Consider the following 25,980-nt stretch of genomic DNA (forward strand, 5'->3'; position numbering starts at 1 on the left):
TTTTTGCTACAGGCAGCCAGTCCTTGTAATAAACTAGAAGCAGTCCAGAGAACTGGATAAGATGTACATCTCTAATGTGTTTTATACTGTAATAAGGAACATCCATTTGTCCTTTCAAATATTCTCCTTACCTGAATGTTCAAACAATTATTTATTTAATAAAAAAATACACAGAGAATACATTTTCCAAACAATATCCTGCTATCCTCTGTGTCTGCATCTGCTGACAACTTCTCCCCTAAGTTCAGAAGGTTGACAAAATTTCTTTCCTGTTTCTCTTGCAGGTGTTGTAATGCTTGGAAGAAATGAGAAAAAGCATCCTCTTTTTCCTGTGCTTAATTCATAATTCATGTAACACAGAGGAGATGTGCAACAATTTAGGAAAACAACATGAGGTCTTCCCCTCATTAAATAAAGTGTGTTTTTTTCTTGTTGCTACAGAAGGTTGCTTGTGAAGGTCACAGGTTTATTCTCTGCTTCCTCCTTTATTATTCTATTATTCTCTTTTAAGCAAAAAATCCTCACTTTCTCTAGACATGGTGTTGAGAGAATAACCTCACAGAACTTCCTTTCTGTGCAAAATAAAAGTTCTGGAAAAATACTGTGAGCATTAACTACCATGTTCATGGTGATTCTGCTCTGTTGCAACATCAAACTAGTGCAGTTGCACTGACAACAGCAGTGGGGAGGGGAAGTGACAGGACAGGCTGGCTCTTGGCTGCTTTCTCAGCCCTGGTAAATGGCTGATGCTGTATTTTGCCCCAGTAAGGAAGGTCCAGTAAGGAAGGGCCACAGATGATGCTAACACCACAGCAGTGCTTTTCATGAGGGATGCCACATGTAGAACACATCTCCTCCCAGACCATAGCACACTCCGTGTGAATCTCACCCTGGGCCAACATGTTAACATATTTAGGACTTTAGGAATGGAGTAAGAGCTTTTGAGGTGAAACTATTCCATGGGTTCACCATGGAAGGCCACCCTACCTCTATGCTACTCCCATGTCATCCTCATGTGCAACTCTCTGGACTCTGATGGATTAGCACCAGGGTCTACATGGACATGACTACAGGAGGATTTGAGAGGAACCTGTGAAACCTCTAAAGATGAAAAAGATATCACCATGTCTTCTAAGTATGGATTAAGGGGCACTGAGTGAAATCAGTGTGTACAAGACCAGAAGATGCTTCTCCATATGAGAATTGTTCAACTGTGGAGCACTGCATAAGCAAATCTCACATACTTCTCATCTTGTACTACATTAGTAATTTATACTCACCCATACTGAAATAAAATCTCAAGTTCCCATAACCTGTGGTGTCCATGTATGGAGTACATATTTTTCTTTCTCCATCTCTGAGAAATACCACAGCTGAGCCAGATTCCAGGGTTCCACACTCAGTACCAATGACAGCTCCAAGGATGTCCCACCTGCAGAGGCCAATGATAGGTGGAGAAGGTGCAGCAGAACACTGCTGATAAACTCATACAAAACATGCCATAGGGTTCATAGGTACTAATGAAATTAGCTGTTTCTACTCTTACAGAGGACAAAAAAATCACAGTGTTTCAAATCTCATCCCTATGCCATTACTTACATATTCAATATTAGCTTTTAAACTCAGTTGATTCAATGAAGGCAAAGTTAATATAAATATTTAAAAGAATTTGGCAGAAATGCATGAATTAATAAAAAAATGAGGCTTTTAATGAATGCTGCTACCAAATATGTAGCGTTGTATTGTTCTACCATCTTCATTTTTTTTTCTGGTGCTAAAATGTTTAAAATATAAATGCATTCTGATTAATTTTGCATAATAAAAGATTTATAGATCAATGAAACTTGAAAAGGCACATGTCCACCATATCTGCTATACAAATATTGAATATGTAGGTAATAGCTGAAAATGCTCTCTTTTCATCTTTTTGAGCATTAGGGTAACAGTTTTTAACTAACACATGAACAGAGTATGAAAAAAGACTGCTGTGTCTCTAATATGTGATGATATGATCTTTCTCAGTGTTTCTGTACAGCATTTTATCTTATTTTTATTCAGTGATAATTAAAAGAGCTGTTGCAGAATTTTCCAATTAAATATTTTACATTGAAAATACATTTTCATCATGAAAGTGATGGTTACTTCAAAACTCAATCAAAATGTTTTGAAATACTGGAAAGCGTTGAAAACTTGTGCATTATTTTGGTCTGATACATTATTATTATTCATGTTGAAGTCCTAATTCATAATTAATTATTTAATAATTATAAGGCGATAAAACAATGAAATTATTTAGAATGACTAAATCCTGATAATCCAAACATTTAACTATCCAGCATGATTCAGGAGGAATGAGAAAACATGGAAGTTCAGAAACCTTTGTGGGAGGCAAAGTCTTTTCCTGTCTGCTTACCCCAGAGACAATCTCTAGCAGGGATGTGCCATATCACAATTTCAAAAATTGTCATTACAAGAACTAAACAGTCTATTTATTAGTTTAACCATTCCAATGACTTCAAAATGCATTTCTAGGATCTTCTTAAAAGCTGCCAGTTTCCCCACGGACCTAAGCTGTGACAGACTGGTGACATGCCCGTTTGGAAATCCTGCTTTAAACCTGTCAGTCATTTACACAGGAATTAGTGAGTTTAACATCACTGAAAAGCTTTATGATATAAATATAAATATTTTAATGGAAGCACAGTTTAATCTAACCCTAATTCTATTGTGAAGATTTTTTAAAGCTAATGTGCAATATAATGTGCAATATAAAAACACAATTTTGAAAATGGGTCTCCCGGGTTGAAGGCAAGTACGGAATTTAACAGTTGTGCCTGCTTCAACTTACACAAAAAAAAATCTCACAATGCTCCATTGATCTTTTGTATGCTCTATTTAGCTCAATTAAAACACTCTGTAGTGACCCACAAAACAGCTCGGGGTCATGAATGATGCAGATCATGGATGCTTCCAGGGATGTTTCCTTTTAGGCAGCATCAGAAATGAAAACCAGAGAATTCTACTTTTTTGTTTTTAAAGGCACTTTAATAGAAGTACATCAACACTCTGCCAGTAAGGAAAATGGAGAAGGATCCTGGGTGATGGCATGATTTAACATTTACATTTGAACTAATTTATCCTTCACATAACTCTTGGAAAACTTCTTTACATAACAGGTGATTTATGGACCTAAACTAGACCAACTGAACATGGAGGTCTAAAGCAAGAGTGTGCCTGCTAGGCAGCCTGATGTGGGGATCTGTTCACTTTTAGGATCAGGCTCTAATTCATGCAAGTAAAGAGAAGCAGAATGACAGTGGAAATATGTGTGGTTCTTACAACGGCAAGCCCCATCCACATAGCCGCCCACTTTAGGTGGTACATGCAAAAAATCCCGACCAACTGCTTATTAAAAACAGTGATGATTCCCTCTGCCCTCATCTCCAAGAGCATTTGGTGCAGAGGAAAGTGGTGGTGATCCCTATACCTGAGCTTCCTTTTGCTCTCCCTTATGAGGGATGCTTTTGCCTTCCCCTTGAGAGCTGTCAGGCTCCAGGTGACGTGACAAAGCAGTGCCTGAGAACTTCCTGCAAGCTCTCTCTCAGGTATACAGTGTTCTGTGACTGATTACAGTAAAACTGTATTTCATATATAGTTTAAATAGCATTTAATAGCATATTTCTCTAAGAAGTGATTAAGGAAACTCACATGTATTTGCATTTATGTACAGGTTCCAACACAAGTTCCAGAGGAATGTTGAAAAGAGGAACAGTAGTGGTGGCAATTTTATATGATTAGGATGTAGTCCATAACATCACCCAAGTTCAGTGTTTATTTATGGCAGCATGCAATTTAAATCTCCATTCTTATAGAACAATAGAAAGAAGGAAGTTTCTAATATAGAGTAAAATTTCCAAAGAAAAAAATAGGAAAAAGGTCATGAGGCCTTGGGCTGGCAGAGCGAGGGCAGATCAGGACCTGGCTGCTGGGACACAGAATGACAGAATTGAAGGAGGGCTGCACCCTCCCTTGCCACCTGCAGCTGGAACCAGGCACCCTGTGACAGGGAAAGTGACATTTTCCTAATTCAGAAGGAACTGTACATTTGCTAACCTAGGTTGCAAGTCGCCCAACTTATCTTAACTAAACACCCAGTTGTGTAGAGAAGATCTACAGACAGGGCAGATGACCACAGATAGCCCTCCCATCCTGTTTTTTTCAGGATGGAAAAAAGAAGGAGAACACATCTCAAAGGTATCCCACATGGTCACTTAGAACATAACACACACGAGCTCATTTTCTTCCCTTTGTCTGAAGCAGCACCTGCCGCCATTGGTTGATTATTTGAACTTGGACAGAGCTCATGGTGAATATTTTTCTGTAAACCACAAATACAGGTATGTGTCCACAGGACATGTATTTCTTAAAAGGTGCTCTTTGCTTTCAGCACAGCATAGGCAGCATTTGAATCAGTTGCTAATGATCTGAAGTACTTTGTAGGTTAAAATCAACATTCAGTGGAGACCCATAAATTAGCAGTGTATGTTTCTCATTGCCCTGGGGTTACAGCCACTAATGATTTTTATTTTTTTTAATAGAAAAGAATCAAAACCCTACTGAGGTTATTTTCTTTTTGTCAGAATTTATACAATGAGGTATATAAAATGAAGCTTCTTTATCTCACTCACGTTTTGGTAAGAGTAGTAATATTGTTGTCCTAGACAGTTTTGTTTATTTTCTGCATCCTTGCAGCAGTCCCTGCTGGATATGGCTTTACAAGGACCCTTTGAATCACAAAGTGTATCTTTAAAATAGAAATAGTAAATTATCAGCCAGACCCTGAGCTCTTGCCCAGCAGCTATGGCTGTGCTCTTGGTGATGCTAGATGAGAACATACTGCTGCTTCAGATTTCCTGCCTCCACCTTCTCCTCCTCTTCCTCCTCCAGCACCTACAGGCATCTGCATAAATAGGAGCTTTCTCTCGCTCACAGCATTGATCCAGAGTGGATGAATTTCTCAAGGAATTTGATATCGCATGAATATGAGCTTGTTAACAACACTCTGGTGTGAATTAAAAAAAAACCGGATCACTGTCACATGTTTCTTTAGAATGGCTACGTTAGTCACAAGCACAATTTTTTCATTTAAAAACAGTGGTAACAGGATGGTCCAGAGACAAACTGTTCCCCCTGGACTTCTTGGACTTGTTTCTTTTTAAAATCTGCAGCCATGTGCTATTTACCGTATTGCTATTTATCCTAGTCAAAATCTTCCCCGATTACACAGCAAAGATAAAATGCAATTCCCTTTTTATTCTGTTTCCTCATCCCTGGAGCGATGCTGCTCACCGTGCAGGGCCCTGCTCTGGTTGGGGACACTCACCCTTTGGGCTGGTTCTCAAACTCTTCTGCCCACTGCTCCTGGGCATCCTCCATGGAGAGGTCCACGTCCCGGGTGGTGGCGAAATTGAACTCGCTGCCCTCTGTCCCATGGAAGTAGATGGAGTTCCCATCGGACTGGCAGCTGTGCTGTGGGCAGAAGGAGCACATGGGAGCTGAGGTTACCTTGGGTTGGTACAGTGTTCACACATTGTCAGATCTCAGTGTGAGCTGTGCTTTATCGAAGCACTCACTGATGCCAGAAACGAAATAAAAACCAGATGGTTATCTTGTATCTTTCCTGCCGTGCCCCAATAATTACTGTGTCCTAATCTTGTACCTGCTTCTCTACGAACCCACTACAGACCATGGTAAAACTGTGTTTGCACTGAGAAGTCATGTACCACATCTCTGGGTGTTTATTTCTGTTTTAAAGCATCACCCTTATGTCTGGCCCACACACAATTCTGTCTGCAAATAACTTCAATAGTACATCAAATATTGCTACGGAGATTTTGTAGGTGTAAGAGTTTTGTGCTGAAACATTGCAGATCTCTGTGTTTGAATTTTTGCTGAAAGAGGTATTTGTGTGTGAAATTGCTATTCATTGCCATACAGTAAACTTTGGGTCCCAAGTGGATGGCTGAAAAGGCTGTATTTGCTGTATTTAGCAAATGTTATTGCATAACAAATAGCTCTAGAGGCAACGAGCTCTTGTGGTAGAGCAATCCCAGGGGTCCTGAGGCTGCTCCCAGACCCAGTGGCTGCTTTTCCTACTGCATTTCTGCACATACTGCCTCACCAACATCAAATGGTGCCATGTGTCTCCCCCAACATGCCACGACCACCGGAACTCTCCAGGAATGCTGGCCTGGAAGGAGCTGCCTGTGAGGTGCACAAGGGGGTTAAAATATAGATTTTCTTCTTTCTCCCATCCTACTTTTGCCTTTTTGTGTGTCTGATAAAATGGCAGTCTGCCAAATCTGTGAGGCAGAAACAGGTACTAGAAGCTTCTACAGAAGATCTATCTTGTCAATGCAAACAGAGCACTTTGCAGTTTTTTGAATTTTTCATATTACAAAAAATACTGATAAAACTAATAATACTCTCAAACATTTCTTTTATTCATGTCTGTGTGTCTGTGTGTGATCTTGCTCCTTAAAATTGGAAGCTGAATTAAGGAACTATTAATTAGAATAATACTGCATTCTTACAACATCTCAGTATTTAAAAAAGAGATACAATAATGCCAAATTGCATTGACCTTTTCAGTATTGTCTATGCAGTGCCCTCTTGTCTCTGAACCCCTTCATAATACACCAAGGGAAAATATGACAATCACATCTTCTGCACTTAAAAAGGTCATGGTAGTGTCACATAAGGGAATAATTAGATTTTTCTTCACAAAGAGAAAGAAATGAAAACTGCTCAGTATATCTTTGTCTAAGGGTTTTTACAAGTAAAGTACAAAATAACACATTTTGTCATATTCTATAACACCTTATTAATGTAATAAAGTGACAATTGAAATTCTTTTATTGATGATTTTAAACTATGGTTGTCAATACCTCAGCAATTAATTTATATAAAGGAACATAATATTTATATTTCTAGAGGTGCCTACACATTGTTAGAAAAAACTGTGAGTACTTGCAGTCTGATTTTTGTATAGAGAGTTCCTGTTCTGTACTGGAATGACAACAGCTCTATGTTTATTAACACAGACTAAATATCACATAAAAATAAAACACATTGTAAAAACTTAAAGACTGTTTCAACTGCTAAAATAAACGAATTGCTGTTAAAGTGGTTTTTTCCCAAAGAAAGGTCAAAACAATAGAAAAATCCTGAAGTGTTGATAATTTATCACAGAAATTAAATAGATTTTGTCACAAATCTCCTTTCTCCTTGGTCTGTTAATGCAGCATACACACAGTACACCATATATGCCATTGAAAAGGCAGAATAATTTACACATCAAATATATTATAACTAGCAGAAATTAATGAGACAGTTTTATATCTTCTCTTTGAAAAACAGCAGTTGTACTATGCAGTTATTTATAATGGACTGAGAAATTGCTTTTGTTTACTGATTTTAACCTTCACACTCATCAGCATTGCTAACATCAGAATTTTAAGAATAATTTCTTTGTTGTGCTTCTTGATTTACATTATTTTCTTCATTTGCTCAACACAAATGAAGTATCCTTTATCTGTCAATCAATCTGCCACAAAACTCTTATTATCTGCAGGCAGACAAATAAATACACTAAATTAAATATTAAGGCTAAAACGTTATTCAAATTTATACATAAACCTTCATCTCAGGAAACTAATATCTAAATAGATCCTGCTGAGATAGATATTAGAATTACATACAAGCATTGGAAAATCCTCTATAAGAGCAACTTATATCTCAGGTGCTAAGTTATATGTAAGTATGCATTTGATAGTGGGTATGTAATTAGTAATCTCTTGCCTGATGAAAACCATCTATTAAAATAAACATAAATCAGATACAACCCCATTATCTTTTAATATTTGTACATCCTTCTGCTGTCTAGCAGAATATTTGTGGAATGGAGTTTTCATTTAGGATGTCAAGATAAATAAATGGGCAGTTTGGCAAGGGGGGCATAAATAATTATTTATACAGTGGTGTATCATAAACACTTTATGAAAGCTCAAAATCATAATTTATTTAATTATTTCTATAAAGCTATATTTCTGCATTTATGCACAGCTCCATAGTATCTATGAATATGTATTTTATGCATATTTTATGTGTTAACAAACCACACAACGTATGGCTCAAATCACAATCTGCTCCTGTCAGCTTTGGCTCATGTGAAGCAGCTATGCAGAAGAGAAGTTCAGTCTGGGGTTTAACTCCCCTGTTATTCTAAATACCTGTGAAACATGTAATAGAAGCTCGTGATCTTCATGGCCTTTAAAAAGAGTGAGCAAGAGAAATGTGCTCTAAACACAGGAATGGATTTTAAAGAAGTTCTGAGCGAGTGCCACCATTTTCTTGTATGGCTTTGCCCCAGTGCCATCAATCAGGACCTGGGACACACCTGCCCATGGGAGAAAGAGGAGGATGAGCTCCATGAGCTGAGCTGAGCTGGCCAAGCAGAGAAGAAGATGAGGATGAGCTCCATGAGCTGAGCCTCGCTGCCCAAGCCAGGGCTGGGGCTTTTTCACTCATGATCTTATTCTCTCCCACCTGCCTGTATAACCTCAGATTTTTTTCTTTTAGATTTCTAAGCAGTCACTATCTGTCACTGCTTTTACTGCTCTTTTTTTTTACCTGATCAGCTGCTGAGGGAAGAAAATCCTCAAAGAGCACTCAGTTAAATTTTCCAGGAGCAAAAGAAGCTCTGTAGGAGATGGTCCCTCACCAGCATTGCCCCCAGCTACCTTGTCAGTCTTGTTCAGTATCCAGGAGGCTGCTGAATATGTTGGATTATTTTGTGGGTTTGCAGAGGGCTTGAACAGATTAAAGACAGAATTGAAACGATCAGACTCATTTTCTCTTGGGTTCAACCCAAGATGTGAATTCAAGTCTTTAGGAAAAAAAACCCTTAAGTACAATTTACATATTGTGTTATCTCTTTCCCAAATTAAAGGCTTTACACTTGCAGTGGAAGTCTACACACTTCCAGTATTAAGGACTGAATTTCACAAGTGCTTATTTTGTTATTCTCAAAAGGTAAAAAAATGTGGAATGTACACATAATGAGTTTTAAAACTATCTGGATTAAGCTCTCCCTAAACTGGAGATCCTGGTATTACATAGTCTCAGGGTCCTCTTTTATGATCTCCAAATTAAATTTGTTCTCGGTTTAATTTTAATTTACATTTAAATAATCTATAAAATAAGAGGAAATTACCTTGCTATGCAAAATTTGTAACTAAAAGGGCCAAATGAAAGCCCCTTGTAGGATATTTGCCCTTGTTACCATGGAAGCATCAGCTGTAGGTCCAGAACGAAAGCACCATTCAATTTTGTTTAAAGGGGATTAAATGCATGTGGAACATTTAGTGTGTCCTTGTGCAAATTGCAACACCGAAATGTTAACTGATTTGAAAGGAAAAGTTAATTTAGAGAATAAGTTCTTTGACAAATCTGATAAACATAACTTAGCCAAGTTTACTCCCAGATCACATACATAATAGAACATAAGACACAGGCACTTGAATGAAGCCTCTTCACAACAGTTGCTGCTGCCCATTGCTTGCAACTGGAATGGGACTATCAGCCTGACATAAGTAAACTGTTGTGTTCCTAAATAAACAAGCCCTGCCTGTTGCCAAATGGAAAGAAGCCAGGTTCTGCTCAGGGACTGTGGTGATCCCAAGAGAACAAAACCCAAAAAAACCAACAAATATTTTAATTTAGTCTGGCACTACCTTATTCACTCACTGTAATTGTTAAGCTATTGCTCTGCAAGAATAGGGCACAATGAAAATTGGCTAGATGTATTCATGAATCTTAATATTCTTGGATTTACTTTCAATCTATTCTTCACTCTGAATTTGCTGTGTTTATGAACATTTTCTACTGGATAATTATGGTATCACTGCTTTTCCCCCGTTTTCAAGTCCCTGCATGGCTTGTCCTCACCTGCCTCCACCATTTCCCCTATGCCCCATCTTGTGGGCCACTTTTCCTTGACTGTCAATGCTTGTCACTACATGTGCTGGTGAGACAACCAAACTTGCACGCCCCTGCCCATTCTCCCCACTGCTCTTGTCAAATGCCCACATGATTTCCTTCAGATACTTCTTTAGTGCTCTTTTCAGCAAGCCTTATCAATGATTACACTGAAGAGTGCACTGATGACCAGGATGAGCATTTCCTTTTACTCCCACAGGTTCCCAACCCCAGCCTATTCCCTGTTTTATCAATGGATGGCAATGTCCTGGGACACAGGCTGTCTTTTGGGTTTGTGTCTGGAGAGGCAGCAATGGTACATGCCTTGATAAGGACTCTTTGATGCTATATTGGTACGACAACTACAAAAAATACATTTTCACTCTAAAATTGCTGTTGTCTGTGAATATTTCCAGTTTCCCAGTATAGTTCTTAGCCAGATTGTCTGTAAGACCCAGCAAGTCTTACTAATTCATATGAGATTTCTACAACACATTATGAAGACATTAGTTAATGGGAGAGAGCCCAATGCATAGTTTTAAAATCAAATTTTTGTCAAGAGCCTGCCAAGCTCTTCATCCTACACTACACTTCTTAGATTTTAGGTTCTTTTAGGAAAGCCTCTTGGTCATATGAGATGCAGAATTGTTTAAATTATGACTGCTCATTGGTCAGCAAAAGCAGGAAAGTCAGATTTGGTGAAGCAGGCCCTTTACAACTGGATCTCTGCAAGGTTTCATAACTAAATAAGGGCTCCAGGTGAGATCTGGGATCCTCATCCTGTAACATGTCTGAACAATCCCCATATTTCTAAAGACTTGCATGCAAACACCACACAAGGAGACATCAGCTACCCTCAGCATGACCTCTTGGCCAGAGGGATCTGGAGATCTCCAGCTCACCCTGCAATGGGAAGCAGCACAAGCCTCAACCAGATCAGCCTCTGTCACAGTTGCAGCTAAGGACACAGCCCTGAAGATTTTTAGAAACTCAAAAGACAAATATTAGGAATGTAAACAGAAGCGCTGAAGTTCATCCAAGCCAGTTTCTGTCCCTGTTGTTCCAGTCAAACTTGTGAATCAATAAATACCTCTTGGCTTTACAGTATGGGATTTCTTTACTTGGAGAGTGGAACAGAGGGCAACTAAATGATACAACTGTGCCATTCGGCAAAGCATCAACAGGAAACACTAGTGTGAAATTCCTCAGTGTAACAGATTTTTGGCTGAGGTCTTGCATATCATCTTCCTGAGGTTCATTCCTGCACTCCCATGAAAATGTTGTTCACCTCTATGCCTTTAAAGCATTCACAGTCATCTTTACCATCATTTAATTAGCTTTTTTATCAGTGACGAACACTGATGCTCTTCTCCATATTATCTCCCCTGGGCCTAATGGCCCTGATGATTCTTTCAGACAGCTGTAGCCTCACAATTTATTTTTTGGCGACATTTCTTGCCTTGGAATGAATGTGTTGGGCATTTGGGCAGTGCCAGCTTGCAAAGGGCTGACGGCAGATGGAAAGAAATCTGCCCAGTATGCCTTCACCTCTACACAAGCAGAGGGCCATCAATTTCCCCCATTAAGGAGTTGTCACGCAGCCCACCCAGCTGGAGGAGCATCTCTGATAGCCAGGCTGGCTGGCGTATGCTATTCAAATACAAAATGCACTTTAAAAAGAAACGAAAATATCATTTGTCGGCAAATTGAAAATGCGTGGCTTTGACCGCAGCCAATTTTTTAATGACTGCAATATTTTAAGTGATTATTTTTGCCACTTCAGATTGCTCCTTAGAGAGGAGAGGTTTTTTAATTAAAATCTAGGCAATGCAAACAGATGAGATATGAGAAGCAGAGGAACAAGAAGAAAGATGAAGAAAATTAATTGAAGCAGCATTGTAAATGGAGCTGTAAATTAGATATTGTGTCTTTCTGGAAATGAGTCATGCAGGTTTTAGAAATTTTAAAATTTTGACACGATAGCAGGTAAAAGGAAAGATTAAGTCTTGATAAAATCATACTTGGTGTGCAATGTGTCAGTCAGCAAAGGTACGGTTACAGAATTTAGGGACAACTTCAAATTCTAAATTCTGTGAATTTGCCTGCTAATGCTCCTGGCCTGAAATTCCTTCTCTAACCAAAGTAAAGAACACAATGTGATTAGAACACCTTCCCATGAGAAAAACAGAGCTTTAGTCTTTCCCATGTAATACATTTTTACATCATTTAATGTAGGCTACAGAACAAAAACCTTGGCTGCACAAGCAGGCCAGGAGCACAGAGGGTTATAGTGCACTTTCCCTTTCCAAAACAATGGGATGAAACTTGTCCTGTGATGTAGCAAGAAACATTTCATAAAGTGTGTTTTCACTCATCATTTCCAATTATAGACTGTTATTCAAAGGCTAATGCTCAAAACACGTTGCCTGTTTATGAGGGATTCATATGATTTGTATGGTTCTTAGTTTTCTAGGACATTTCATGATGTTTGTACAACACTGATCGCTCTGGCGATGAGCGATTTCCTTAATGAGTCATTTAACTGTCATGATCTGAGCTATTCCTCCATGCTCTGGGAACTACTGATGTTTGGAGCACTCTGCACTGAGCATTATCTGCACTTCTGAAAGCAATGGTGTGCCTTTACACCACTGTAAAATCAGACTGAGAAAGAATCAAGCAAAGTTGTTTCTACTCTTTGGCATCTAATGGGTCAATTTGTGTTATTTTTATTGATGTGCATCTTACAGTGACCTGTGAAGATCAAATTCTTTCCTTCTAGGAGGCAGGAAAGACCCCCTGTGCTTGGACACCAGCTTAGAGCTGATGCTGGCTCCCTGCCATCCCTCCCAACACTTCCAAGCCACAGGGAACTGGCATGGAGAAAGGTGTAGGTTCAGCATTGCTGCCCAACATCGATTCTCAGCTGCCCAAATGACTCACAGCACTACAGCCAACCACCTGTCAGGTCTAATGAACTCCTAGACATTGCATCTAAGTATTATTATTTTAATTACAAGTCTTTTTATTTGCAAAAAAAAAAAAAAAAAAAGGCAAGAGCAATTCCATCCATGGGCTAGGACACAAATACCTCCTCATGGGCACAGCTCAGAATGGCCACAATCTAAAGACAGCTGGTAGATGGGTTTTGTGCACCCTGCACTGCTCTCTTTAAGTCTCCTCTTCTCTCACACTTCTCCTCCCACCCACAGAGAAGCAGGAATGTCTCTCAGATGAGGTGCAGGAAGTCTGCCCATCTCTTCCCAGGAAGATGTGGTGGATAAGGGCTCCTGCGAGGCAAAGCAGCTGGCTAGAAGGCTGGTTTGGCCCACAGACCAAATATTGCCTTGATATATCTTATTCAAAACACAAAGGAATCTTGTCAGAAGATTTATCTCTTTGTAATTTTGACCAATATAAGGTCATAGCAATTTCAGTCTGACATTTTCACACTGGCATACATAGAATATTACTCTTCTCCAAACAAATACATTTGAACTGATTCATAAAATGAATACCTGAACACTTTTTAAAGCAAGAATTTAAAAGCAAAAGAAAAGAAAAAAAAATCTTGTTTATTTTAGCACACACAAACCCAAAAAATATATTTATGGATTAGGATATTTGTTTAGGAAGACTATGCAAAGCCATTCCACTAATTAACACAGCATTTAGACATTTGTAAATCTACTCTGGAATGAGGGAGGATCAAATAGCTAAATCAGCCTTTCTTTTTGCCAAATTCCCAGGCCTGTGTGCATGTCTCCTCTGCCCAGAAACACACAGCAAGGCAGGTTCAGGAAGGACTTGCAGATCTGGGATGTGCACAGCCCTGCTCTGCTCAGGGTGTGGTAAAAGGTCACAGTGTTTTACACGTATTTTCAGCATATTTTTCTGAGTGTTAGTGACTTTTCTCATGCAACTTTCCCTTCTGCTACACTGGCATGCATATCTGGGAAATGAAAATGAGCTGAATGGTGATGACCTGCTATTTAAACGGCTTACTGAATCAGGATACTGGGATTGGAATATTTTCAGGGTTTATTGGTCATGCCCACAGTAGTAAATAAGATGGATCAGTTGCCATTCCCTAGTCTTAAACCCATCCTGCTCAGTGAGGCTGGCACACACCTGCCCCCATTGCCCCATCCCATGCCAGGCTGCACACGCAGAGCATGGCACCAACAGCCTCAGATGTAGTCCCCAAACCCTGCAGACCAAACAAACCAAGCTCTCCAGCTGAATGGCAACCTCCAGCCCCCAGACGAAGGGTGGCTGCAACTACTGTGAATCAGCAATTCTGCAACTTGACTTTTCTCAAAGATGGTAAGTGTCACTGGGTTAACACACCACGGCCAGATACATTGTCCCCCTGGTGTCTGTAATGATCCATACTGCTCTTTCCCAGTGTGGAAAAATTCCAGAGACAGTGGTTTGGTCTCAGTGTTCTTTTTGTGTAATCAAAGCACAGCAGAAATAAAAACTCTAAGACTACTGAGGTTGTCTCCCTTCTCAAAATTAGTTTTACAGCTTGCACAACCAATTTTGGACTAGGGCAATCAGAGAAAACAAAAGAACTTGCAAATATTGTACCTCAAAGCTCAGCAATTTCTGGTCAAATATACAATATATATGAAGTGCCCAATGAAAGCTGAAATCAGTTTTCTTTTCCATAGAGTAGAGCTCCAAGGAGCATTATTGACAGAAGTACAGCATTCTTCCATGCATTTAGCAACCACCAGAGCATCATCCTAATCATGCTCAGTTGTGAGGCCATGCTCATGCTCAGAGCTGTCACTGGAAATATTGAAACCCAGTCAGGAATTTATCCTGTTCAACACCCTTCTACACAGCCCGACACAGATAAACACGTTCCAGTGGATCCAATTAATCTCCTAAGGGTTGCTTGGCCTTGCTAACAGCCTCTGTCTTGCCTTTTTCTCTCTTCTTTGGAACCAAAACACACAAGCTCAATGGCTTATCTCTCAGCTTGCATCCTATTTCAGTCGCCAGGTCCAGCTGCGTCTGCAACCAGCCATGTGCTCTCAAACGAGTAGCAACTGCTCCTGAGAGCAACAGGACATGCAAGGAAATCCCTGGGCCAAGCTCAAGCAGACTGGGAGAGGAGGAGAAACTTCTTCCCAAGCTGGGCACAGGAAAGTTCCCACAGTGTTTATTGAGAACACAGCATCCAAACCCACCAAACTGGAGTGAGTGAACACATTGCTGCGAATTTCCCAGTGATACTCTCACTGTCCACTCCAATGGCGTTATCTTGAAGGGATGTACCCTCAAAGATGAGCCAGGGACTCAGTAGGCAGCAAGGATGACACCACTCCTCTGTGAGGGGAGCATCTGCCTAGGTGGATGCACACTCTGCTGTGTCATTTGCAGTCAAGGACAGAGAGTGGTCTAATGGCCTAATCTTACATGTTAGATCCTCAAGAAATATTTTTAAGGCTAGTTTTTCTAAAATATTAATTGAGAGAGGATGGGAAGATATGAATTGAATTGAATTGAATTGAATTGAATTGAAACTTGTATGGCACAAACAGGCTTGGGTATCAGAGAAAAGGTCTTGTGGGATTGGAATGAAGTTCAGCATCATGACAGTGAGTATGGGAACTTTAGGCACATAGGTGAGAGTTAGATAAGGTAGCAGGAGGCAGCAGTGAAACTTCATAGAATCACAGAATATCCTGAGTTGGAAGGTACTCACTGACACTATTGGAATCCAACTTTTGGCCTGCCCAGGACATCCCAAGGATTTCACCACATGCCTGAGAGTATTGTTCAAACGCTTGAGCTGTCAGGCTGGTGCTGTGATCCCTGCCCTGGGAAGCCTGTTCAGAGCCCAACCACCCTCTGGGGGAAGAACCTTTTCCTCATAGCCGGCCTACATCTCCCCTGACACAGCTTTGTGTCATTCCCTCAGACCTTGTCACTGGCCACCAGAGAGGAGATCAGTGCCTGCCCCTCTGCTCCCCTTGTGAGGAAGCTGCAGACAGCTATGAGACCACAATTTGCTGATCCCTTAGTAAAAATGTAAAGAAAAAAATTTGAATTGCTGTACAGACTTTATGAACAAAGATCAGGACTATTTATCAAGTTCTTCTTGTCTGGGAAGCAAAAAGACTTGTAGAAAAAAGGGAACTAGAATTATCTGTGATGGAAGCTACCCCTGTAACACTGTTAGGGTTTCTCAGATATTATTCTGTATGCCAGTGACTTTGGCTATGATAGAGAAATCTCCTAAAACCTTCCTCTATGCCATATTAATGTCATTAGCACAATCTACAAGGATTCTTACCTTTCTACTTATACAAAATATTATGTTTGTGGTGAACTGAGATTAGAGGTATTTTAAAGAAAATAATAAAAGATTTTGTAAAATTTATATAATATTCCAAATATGAAAAGCAAAAAAGTAAAAAAAAATTTTCTTGGTGTTAGAATGCTACGACAGGTTTTATGCTGATCTGATGTAAATCTTGACCCAATTTATAATCTTACTTTTGACATAACATGAAATTCACATTGCAAAATCTGTTCAAATTATATTTGGCAAGATTGTTCCTGAAAATCTGAGGAAGACTGCAGCAAGAGCTAAAAATGAAATGGGTGAAGGAGTGCTCTGGTGACAATACAGACACACTGCATGGTCCCATGAAGAATTAAAGGCCTGCCTCACACATAGCCTTCATCCAGCGTGCCTACAGCACAGTCTTACACATAGCCCCAACCTGGTGTAAGTGGCTACACACAGTCAGAGGTCAGCTGAAAACAGGCATTTGCACATTTCACTTGCACCTAAAAGAGAAGATGAGTTTGGAGAGACAGCAGGTTGGTGAAACCTCACTCATGTCACATACAAGGCTAAACCTTGATGGGATTTCTGTCTAGAAACTCTCAGTAATCTCCAGGTTTAAATCCTTTGTCTTTCATGAATGCCTAGCTGTGTATTGGCACAAACTAGCTGGGTTTAACTAAACAAGCCCCAAAATAACCTCTACAACCAAACAAAAAAAAATCATAAACAGCAACAAAAAAATAGGCTTATTTGCTGAAGTTTAGATGTTGTTTATACATCTCTTGTTTCAGAAAGAGCAAGCAGGGTTTAGGCTTGGACAACTGAGAAAAGTAACAGTGCCTGTGGTACATTAACCCTTGCTTTTCTTGCACACCTTCACATATGTGGGCTGGATTTCAAAATCCAGAGATAAGACTGACAACAGAACAAGTGTTAACCAATCACATAATATTCATTAAATATGCAGGACATTATTTGATTCTAAAATCCTGTGTAAAAACTTTGCCAATGTAGTTTAAATGACCTTGCTGAAGTAAAAAAGAGTTAATAAAATGGCACTATGATTAGTGATTAGTAGATTAGTGGGAATATTTATGTCTGAAACTATTAACTTGAACCCATTTGTATCAGGTTCTGTGGGAAAAAGATGAGGCCAAAACCAAACTCTTACTGCCCTCAGTATTCAACATCTGTTTCCTGTGCAATTGCCAAAACCATTAACAGCATCATAAATGAACCCTGACATCAAAACTGCTTTTGTGAATGAAAATAGGATGAAACCAGAAAATCATCAGCTGTTGAACTTCTGTCTGCCTTGAAACATAGACAGCAAAAATGCGACTGTTTTCCAGATATTGAACAAATCTGCATGTGAAGGTACTCTGTGCACAGAGATCTTGTTGGGCTCCTTAGAGTTTTTCTCAAGGTAGAACGGATCTTGGCCTTGCTGTGTCTCACATAGCAAAACAGGATCATACTGGAAAAGAGAATCTTAAAGAGCAGCCGCTACCCAAATTTGTGCTGCAGTGGAGATGGGACATTCACAGACAGAAAAAGTGGGAAACCTTACTTTTTTGGGATGATTTGTGAAGTGAGTAGCTGTAGCTGAACAAAACCAAGTTTAAAAAGCAGGTATTTAAAATATCTAACAGAAAAACTTGAATTTGTTTCAAAAATATTGCACTGTTTTGCTAAAAGGAAGCTGTTTTCCATTTTCTGTTCCATGATCTTTGACATGACAGTATAAATGTCATTTGGTTTTGGTCATGGCAGAAAAGTTGCATTGTTTTAGAGAGCCCCGATGGGATAGAGAAAGGGTGAAAACAAAGCCTAAAAAGAGCCCAATGCTAGAAGCAGATGGAGTTGCCTGAACACCCTTATGATCACAGTTTCATTAGATGTTACTGTCTTCTTCTACTTACAAGAGTAATAATAACATTATGCCATGGAGAATCAGACTAACCTTAACTGTGGCCCCAGGGAAGAAAAGCCAGTTGCCAGTGTCCACAGGATCCAGATTATCTTCTAACACAACTTTTCTATGAGCAGCATTTATGATCAGGACGTTGTCCAATGCCCAACAGGCTTCATACACATCACCAGCCAGAACATAATCCTGTTTCCACTGAAAATGGATGTTCTCCCCTTTAGCATCTTCAGGAAGGTACAAGATGTGGATGATTGTGCTGATGTTGGAAGGGGCACTGAAAAACAAGGATAGGGAATTAGACCAATTTTAAGCCATAGTGAGGAACACTTTCCCCTCAATTAACACATTTACTAGGTGTGACATGGTTGTACTAACATCCCTTGTATGCTGATAAAGCTTCTATGGAGATCAGAAAATACCTGCCCTGAGGCAGAGTCCCACTGTGCCAGGCAGGGCACATCCAGCCCAAACAGGCAACCTGGCTTCAAAGAGAGTGCCAGCTAAGGCAATAAACCACAGATCAGTGCAGATGTTTGGAGAGCAGGAGGATAGAGCAGGACCACGCCCATGCTCAGTGCTGGTCACAGATGGTGACTGAGTATTGTCAGGTATTTTGCAGGAATGGCCAAAAAAAATGTTAAGGAAGATCGTTAGAAAAACTGGTCTCAAAGAATTTGATTTTTTGCTTCATAAAAAGAATCTGCTGACTCTGATGTCTCAATCTCAAGATTTGGATGGAGCAGAATGGTTGGAGAGAAAAGCTAGGAATTTTCTCTGACAAACATGTCCTTCCAATCCCACACCCCTGCTGTCAGGATAATTCTGTGCATGGGGATGGCCAGGTTGTGTTTCTTTCCATGTTCTGCTTCAAGAACACTACAGAAGAAACAATCCTTTTGTCCTCTCTCTTGTTGCTGAAAATACAGAGTGGGGGATGGAGAGTCAGACCTGGAGCATTATTATTAGGCAATGATCAGGGCCTTGAGCTCTTCAGAGAGCTGTGAAAGGATTGAGGTTCACCCTGAAAAAGTTGGGGATGATGGGAGGCTGGGAGGAGGTGACCTCAACTGACCAAAGGGATATTCCAGACCATGTGACACCATGCCCAGCATATAAACTGGGGAAAGAAGGAGGGAGGAGGAATATTTGGAGTGATGGTGTTTGTCCCCAAAGTCACCGTCACACGCGATGGAGCCCTGCTCTCCTGGAGATGGCTGAACTCCTGCCTGCCCATGGGAGGCAGTGAACTAATGCCTTGCTTTGCTCATCTGCATGACTTTTGCTTTCCCTGTTAAAGTGTCTCTATGAATTCCCTGGTTTTTGCCACTCCAGTTCTCTTCCCAGTCCTGCTGGTGGAAGAGTGAGAGAGGGTCTGTGTGGGGCTTGGCTGCTGGGTGGGGCTAAACCTCAACAACCACCCAGCATGTGAATCAGCTATATTCAAACCTCAGGCTGCAAGGAGTTACAAAACTGAGGTTTGCAAGATGTCAGCAGTCAACGTTCTATTTGCTTTGGTAGTGATGCTTTTAAGGGTGAATACTTTGTCAGAGACAATCCAGAGCTTTCAGGGAAAAAGGGCACCAATAGCTTCCTTTTATAGCAGAAAATAGAGGAACTTCTCTTTTGAAAGCAAAGCAAAATTTCAAAAAGCAGCTGCACTTGTCCCATATTCACACCCAGAACGTGTCCCCACAAATGTCCCTGCCCTTGCTAAACACTGTGTCTGTCACCCTCCAGTGCAGCGCTGCTCTCAGGCACTGTCCTGGCGTCTCCCGGAGCCCACGCACAGAGAAATCTCTGCCCTCCCTCCCAGGAGCCCAGAGCTGACATCCCACTGACAAAATACAACTCCTCCCCTTCACAGATGCCCTCCTGTCCCATCTCCCCCCCATTTTCCCACCATTCCCTGGAGCTGCATGTAGTGCTATGAAATCTGCATGTTGAAATAAACACTGCAGTTCATAGGGACCACAGGAGAAACGAGCATCCTTCCATATTCATCCTCTCCTCTTCGCACGACATTGCTCTATTGACCTATTTTCTACTGCTGGCTCCAGCATCAAAGTTGAGGAAAGAGAGGTCAAACTGCATGCACATTAACTTCAAAAAAGATTTGGTCTCAAGGGCTTGTGTTTGCATCCTCACAACTCTTAAGTTTCCTGGCTTGCAGGGCTATGAAAGCAGCTGAGCTGATGTTTTGGACTAGGTGTGTAATTTTGCATCAATGTGAGAAAAATTGAATGCATTGTGGGTTACTCTGAGGCAACTTCATTGCCTGCAGTCAATTACTCTCACTTTATATTTTTCTGAGCTAAGAATTAGAACCAATTGTTTTACTAAAATTTATGTTTTTTTCAATGAAATTGTAGTTCCACTCCCACAAGGAGCTGGAGGATGGGATACTGGAATACACAACCTTCCAGCTAGAGTTTTGCTTCTTCATCAGAAATTAAGGACCCTTTTGCTCTGCATTTGCCTCAATGGACTGAAAATAGGCTCAAGCAAGTCACTTGTACAGCACTGACACAGAGATAATGCAGGAAAGTGCATGGAGATGCTATGAGCACATTACATATAAATAACAGCTTTTTCTTCCCCAGTTGCATAATGCCATTATGTTTTTATGCCGTTTTACAAAATGCCTTTCCTATTATTACTTAATAAAATATGCTCTCTTAGAAAAATCCATCTTTGGCTCTCTTTAAAGGCTTGGATATTGTGATGAAAAGATTTACATTTTCCATTCATAATCCTTTGCATTTTCATGTATGTCAGTCAGTTTAAAAGCAAGACACTATATGTCATAATCTTGTTATTACTAGAGTGGTAGGAGTCAAGTGTTCATATCAAACTATAAAATGTTTTTATTGAACATTTTAATCTACCAAAGCAAAAACTGGAAACATTATAAATATGGCCCTTGCTGACATTAAAAATGGTGCTAAAATGCAAAAAGTCATCAAAGTTTTGTTTTTTCAGGCTCTTGATGCTGCTGGTTATTGGAGTTGCATTTTAAGTGTGAAGTGATTCTCTTCCTCACTTCCCATGTAGTCAATGGATGAATTTGTGATTTACCAAACCTGGTGGCAGTCCTGCAATTAGCCAGGAATTTCACCCCTCATCTTTTGTATGAACACGGAGAACTGAAAAGTTAACAAATAAAGCAAGTTTTGAAAGAGCCAGGTTTAAACACCACCTGCTCAGCTGGAAAACATGAAAATTATTAAAGAGCTGTAACAAACCTAATTTTCTCCAGCTGAGTCCAATCTGCAGAACTGTTCTTACTGTAGGACACCGTGATGCTGGGATCTGAGTAACTGAAGCGACATGAGCCCGATCCTGGGAAAGCAATAAAATGAGAAGGGTTACGACACAATGAAGCAGAAATGATTCTCCGATAACCACAGTTGCTGACTGTGCCTTTGTCACCTTATCACTTCTCCCCATTTTAAAGTGCTTTGATTGATGATGAAATTTCCTGTGATCTGTTGCTGAAAGTAAACACAAAATAATGCATGCTTTATGAGTCAGAAATAAAGTAGAAATGATAAATCACAGCAGTGCCATGTAATCTCTGCAAATTTCCCAGGGGAAGCCGAGTAAATTACTTAACGCCCCCAACTGCAGGAAAAAAACCTATCATGTAATGTTTAAACAAAACCTTCTCAATAGAGAATAATCCATGTAGCAGAATGCACAGAGAAAATAGTAAGAGTGTTTTTCATATTACTGTATAAATAAAGAAGTCTAGAAATAAAAATACAGTGAGAAGAAAATATATACAGAATTACTTGAGCCAAGAGCAAATGTGACTTAGGAATTTAAAAGAACAAAGATATTACAAAATTAGTTATTTTAAGCTTGCCTGAAGGAAATTAAATTAAGAAATCATCCAATATACTCCCTAGATCCTATAATTAATAACAAACACTTGATGCTGATCTGGGAATCTCAGAACACTTTACAAAAATGAGCTAATTAAGCCTTATGGCACCCCTGCAAGGTAGGGTAATATATTTACTTTTGATTTATAAAAAGATGCCTTCTGGGTGTTGTCACAAAAGATGAGCTGAACAATTAATACATGGGGCAGTCAAAATAAGATGAAAACAAGACTGAGAAATTCATCCTAGAAAACATGATAAACAACCTGAGCTGTAATTAAACACACTAAGAATACTATTTTTCCTCAGACACCAGATAATTCATCCATCTCAGAAAATTTGGTGCTCAGTGAAACAGACGCATCCTAGCCTTCGCTCCAAAGATACAATGTCATAAGCACGTGAGATTGAAAGCAGCAGACATCATGTACTTGCCATGTTTAAGAGAAGCAGCTCTCAATTAAACAGCATCTCTGATGGCATCAGGGTACTACTGAGTGAGTACCACAGCTTTGCTCACACTACAAATATGTATTATATGTGCCACAAGTAGTATGCTATGTTAATGTGTGTCTCAGACTCATTCAGTCACACTGAAAGCTGTGTAAATACATATTTTAATATATGTATAAATGTATATACACACTACTGACAATAAAATAGTATCATTTTCCAGCCCGGGGTGCTTATTTTTGTAAAAGAAATAAATGGCCTGATTAAAAAGGTGTTAACCACTTGTACAAGAGAACAACTTACACATTTTAATGGGAACATATGTCATTAGGCACAAAGCTTGCAGCCCCAACTCCCCTGAGGCAGTTCACATTCACAGCTCTCAGCCCTACAGAACTGCTTTTCTACTCTGAGACACACATCACATACCTCTGCAGGGGGAAAACCACTCCAAAACAGGGGATGAAGTCCCATATCTAAAAGTTTCTCTGATACATCAACTAGATTCCTGGAAATGATTCACAAAGTTGTTTCCCTGTATCTTTCACTAATTTTAAATTGCAAATAGGGTAACAGATACTTCCAAGCCACTACAGCTGCATGTGGTATGTTCAGCTGGTCTGACACGTATTCTTGCTGTAAAGAGGCACAGAATAATTAATATTGCAAAGGCAGCAGGACTTTGAATTACCAGCCATGTATCCAAAATGACTACAAAGCAACTGTCTGGTTATATTTTACTGACAAGGCATTTTATTTCTATCATATTAAAACCAAATGATGTCAGGAAAAGCCTTTGCGTTTCATATTTGCCCATCTGCTGAGATGGTCTACTTTACTGAGCAACATCTGCTGTCACTTCCTACTTCTGTGGAATTTAGGAGTCCCAACCCTTAATCACACTTGTTCATTTTATTTTAGAGGAATCCAGTTCAAAAATCAGGGAACTACAGCTAGTTTGATGTCTTTGGCCAGTCAGAGGCTGTGAGGTAAAACAGCAACATACTGAGGTTTATGTCAGCAGAAATTAAAATAACATAAACATTAAAAATAACCAGCAATATAGAATTTATAACGTGTGCCATTCCAGTTAGTGTTACAATCAACTTTTGGTACAGTGCTCTTAAAGTGAAGTTGAAATGTGCTGCTTAAAAAGGGGAAAAGGCCAGACTTGCTGCACAATCAACATGAAAAATGTTGTCTGCTAGATCTGAACACCCTCAACTATGCAATGAGGACCAAAGCTGTTGCTGAAAAGAAATGGGGCCACTCAGAAATGGCTTTGCAAGGTAGGTGTGGTATTTCACTTTTGATACTGGAAAAAGAGCAGTGGACACAATAAAAAAAGGAGAGACAAATGCTGGGTTTTATTATTATTTTAATGATCAGGGTGGATTGTATTAAGAGTAAAGATAGTTTGGGAAAGTCCTCAAGAAGCAATTACTGGCTGTGATGACAAATGTGGTTTTATCAATGTTGAAACTCTATTTTTGTATGTTCTTGACTCAAAATAATAAGATGTTAAGATTCTTTTTCATGTACATATCTGATTCTGCAAAACTCAAACTGACCAAAAAAAATTTAAAGTATTGATCTGGTACTTAAATATTTTAAAAAAACTAATACACATCCTAGTTTACATTAGGAATTTGTCCCCAAGAAAAGGGAGGAGGGTAAACATGCAATTGCACTACAGGACAGGGTTTACTGAGATGGTCTCGGAAGCCACTGCCTTTCAATATAATTTTCAATATTACTATTACTTAGTACTATGGCTGTTAGTCCCTATCACTGTTATTTCAGGAATCCTAAACTAGGATTCTTTAAAATAGAAATCTGCTTTTTGGATTCTTGCCTCTACCTAGACCAGCAAAGCTATATTCTGACTTTTTGAACAAAAGTATGATCAGAACTCAAGTAATATCCCAGGAATTGGGGCCAATTCAGCTCAACAGGGAGGCGTCCTTCCCACTTCTTCCAGAGATGGTAATAAACAGTTTGTCAGCTCCGAGCAGAGAAGCAGGAGCAGGATATCATGCCATAAATATTCACATCTTCCTGTCCTCTGAAGGAAAAATTGTACATAAAACCTTTTGAATGAGATTAGATTTGGTTTACTTTAAATCAGGAAAGCCCAGGATTTGAATTAGCCCTGAAAATGGGTAGCAAAACCTGCATGATGCTTACTGTAAACAAGTCTGTGTTAGCAAGCTACTGCATTAGAGAAAAAAATGCTGTTTATTCCTTAAGATGAGTATGTCATAGGAAGATTGATGCCTCGGTAAGGTTATTGCTAGATAAATCTGGCTAAAAGTTAGGATTATACTTTCAATATTAAGGCTTGCATGTGTAATTACCTATTGGGAGTGGGAGGCACCCCAAAGCATCCTCCAATAAAGAACAGCCAATTTTTTTCTTTGCATATATACAAGGAAAGATTGTCCTTGTGTTGCAGGAACAAAGTATTTCCTTCCTTTGGAGTTATTTTTCTCCTTTTGATAGACTTTAATCAGATGTTCACAGACTTCCAAAACTTTCAGAGAAAAGCTAGAGTAGAGACAACCTTCATGGATTTAATTTTCAATGATATATTTGAAGCTCAGACAGCAATTTTGTCTGTTATCAAAAATGATGAGCAGCTTCTGTTATAAAACCCAGCCATTTCCATATACTGAATATTCTGAAGCACTAATTTATTTGGCTAGTGCTTTACATGTTTGGATTTTTTCCCAAGCCAAATTTCAATAAAACAAATTTTTCTTAAAGTTGAGTCCAGGCACTGATGCTAATAGAAGAGGGTTTTGACTGGCAGAGTATGGGGTTGCTAAACATGAGCTGACAACTGCTTTGTTAATTCTGCTTAGCTAAACAGGAAAGAATAGAAAAGTGGAACAGAAGTATGTTTCTCAATTGTTTTGCTGCTTGTTTCACACGACAGGTAACCCATAGCCAGGACCTGACAAGCACTGACCACTCTCAGCATATCCAACTGAAATAGTCATGGGTTTTTTGTCTTCTTTAATTTTAGGTCTTCTTAAGTTGATTTTGGCCATCTAAAGTACTGGTTAATATTTTAGCTACCTTATTTTTAAATGTCATGTAGGTAGCAGCTCTGAGAGTCTAGTATTTCAGGAGAGATGTTATGAAGGCACCACATATCAGCTGCTTGTATCCAGGTCTTCAGTTATTTGTATCCAGGCTGACAATGGCAGGCAAAATTAATTCTCACTACAGCTTTGCTTCCAACTGTGTCAGATTTACAGAAACCCAAGTCATACAGCTGTTGGTCTCTAAGATTTCTTAACAACATTGATCAGAGCTGGTGTTTTGCTGAGATAAAACTGGGTGCCATCTGCAAGGGAAGA

The 25,980-nt window shown here is 39.5% G+C and overlaps 1 protein-coding gene across 2 annotated transcripts in view; it reads right to left on the reverse strand.

The window, feature by feature from the left end:
* The window catches only part of RELN (reelin), a 278,635-nt gene that overhangs the window by 108,671 nt on the left and 143,984 nt on the right, over positions 1-25,980 (reverse strand). For both annotated transcript variants that reach the window (XM_038155700.1, XM_038155699.1), the window contains exons 9-12: positions 21,521-21,617; positions 18,312-18,552; positions 5,384-5,529; positions 1,281-1,432 (exon numbers count right to left, since the gene is read on the reverse strand). In XM_038155700.1, the coding sequence (XP_038011628.1) occupies positions 1,281-1,432; positions 5,384-5,529; positions 18,312-18,552; positions 21,521-21,617 (636 nt within the window). The remainder of the gene's footprint in view (positions 1-1,280; positions 1,433-5,383; positions 5,530-18,311; positions 18,553-21,520; positions 21,618-25,980) is intronic.

This window comes from Motacilla alba, chromosome 1A (genome assembly GCF_015832195.1).
Source record: "Motacilla alba alba isolate MOTALB_02 chromosome 1A, Motacilla_alba_V1.0_pri, whole genome shotgun sequence".
NCBI classification, from domain to species: domain Eukaryota; kingdom Metazoa; phylum Chordata; class Aves; order Passeriformes; family Motacillidae; genus Motacilla; species Motacilla alba.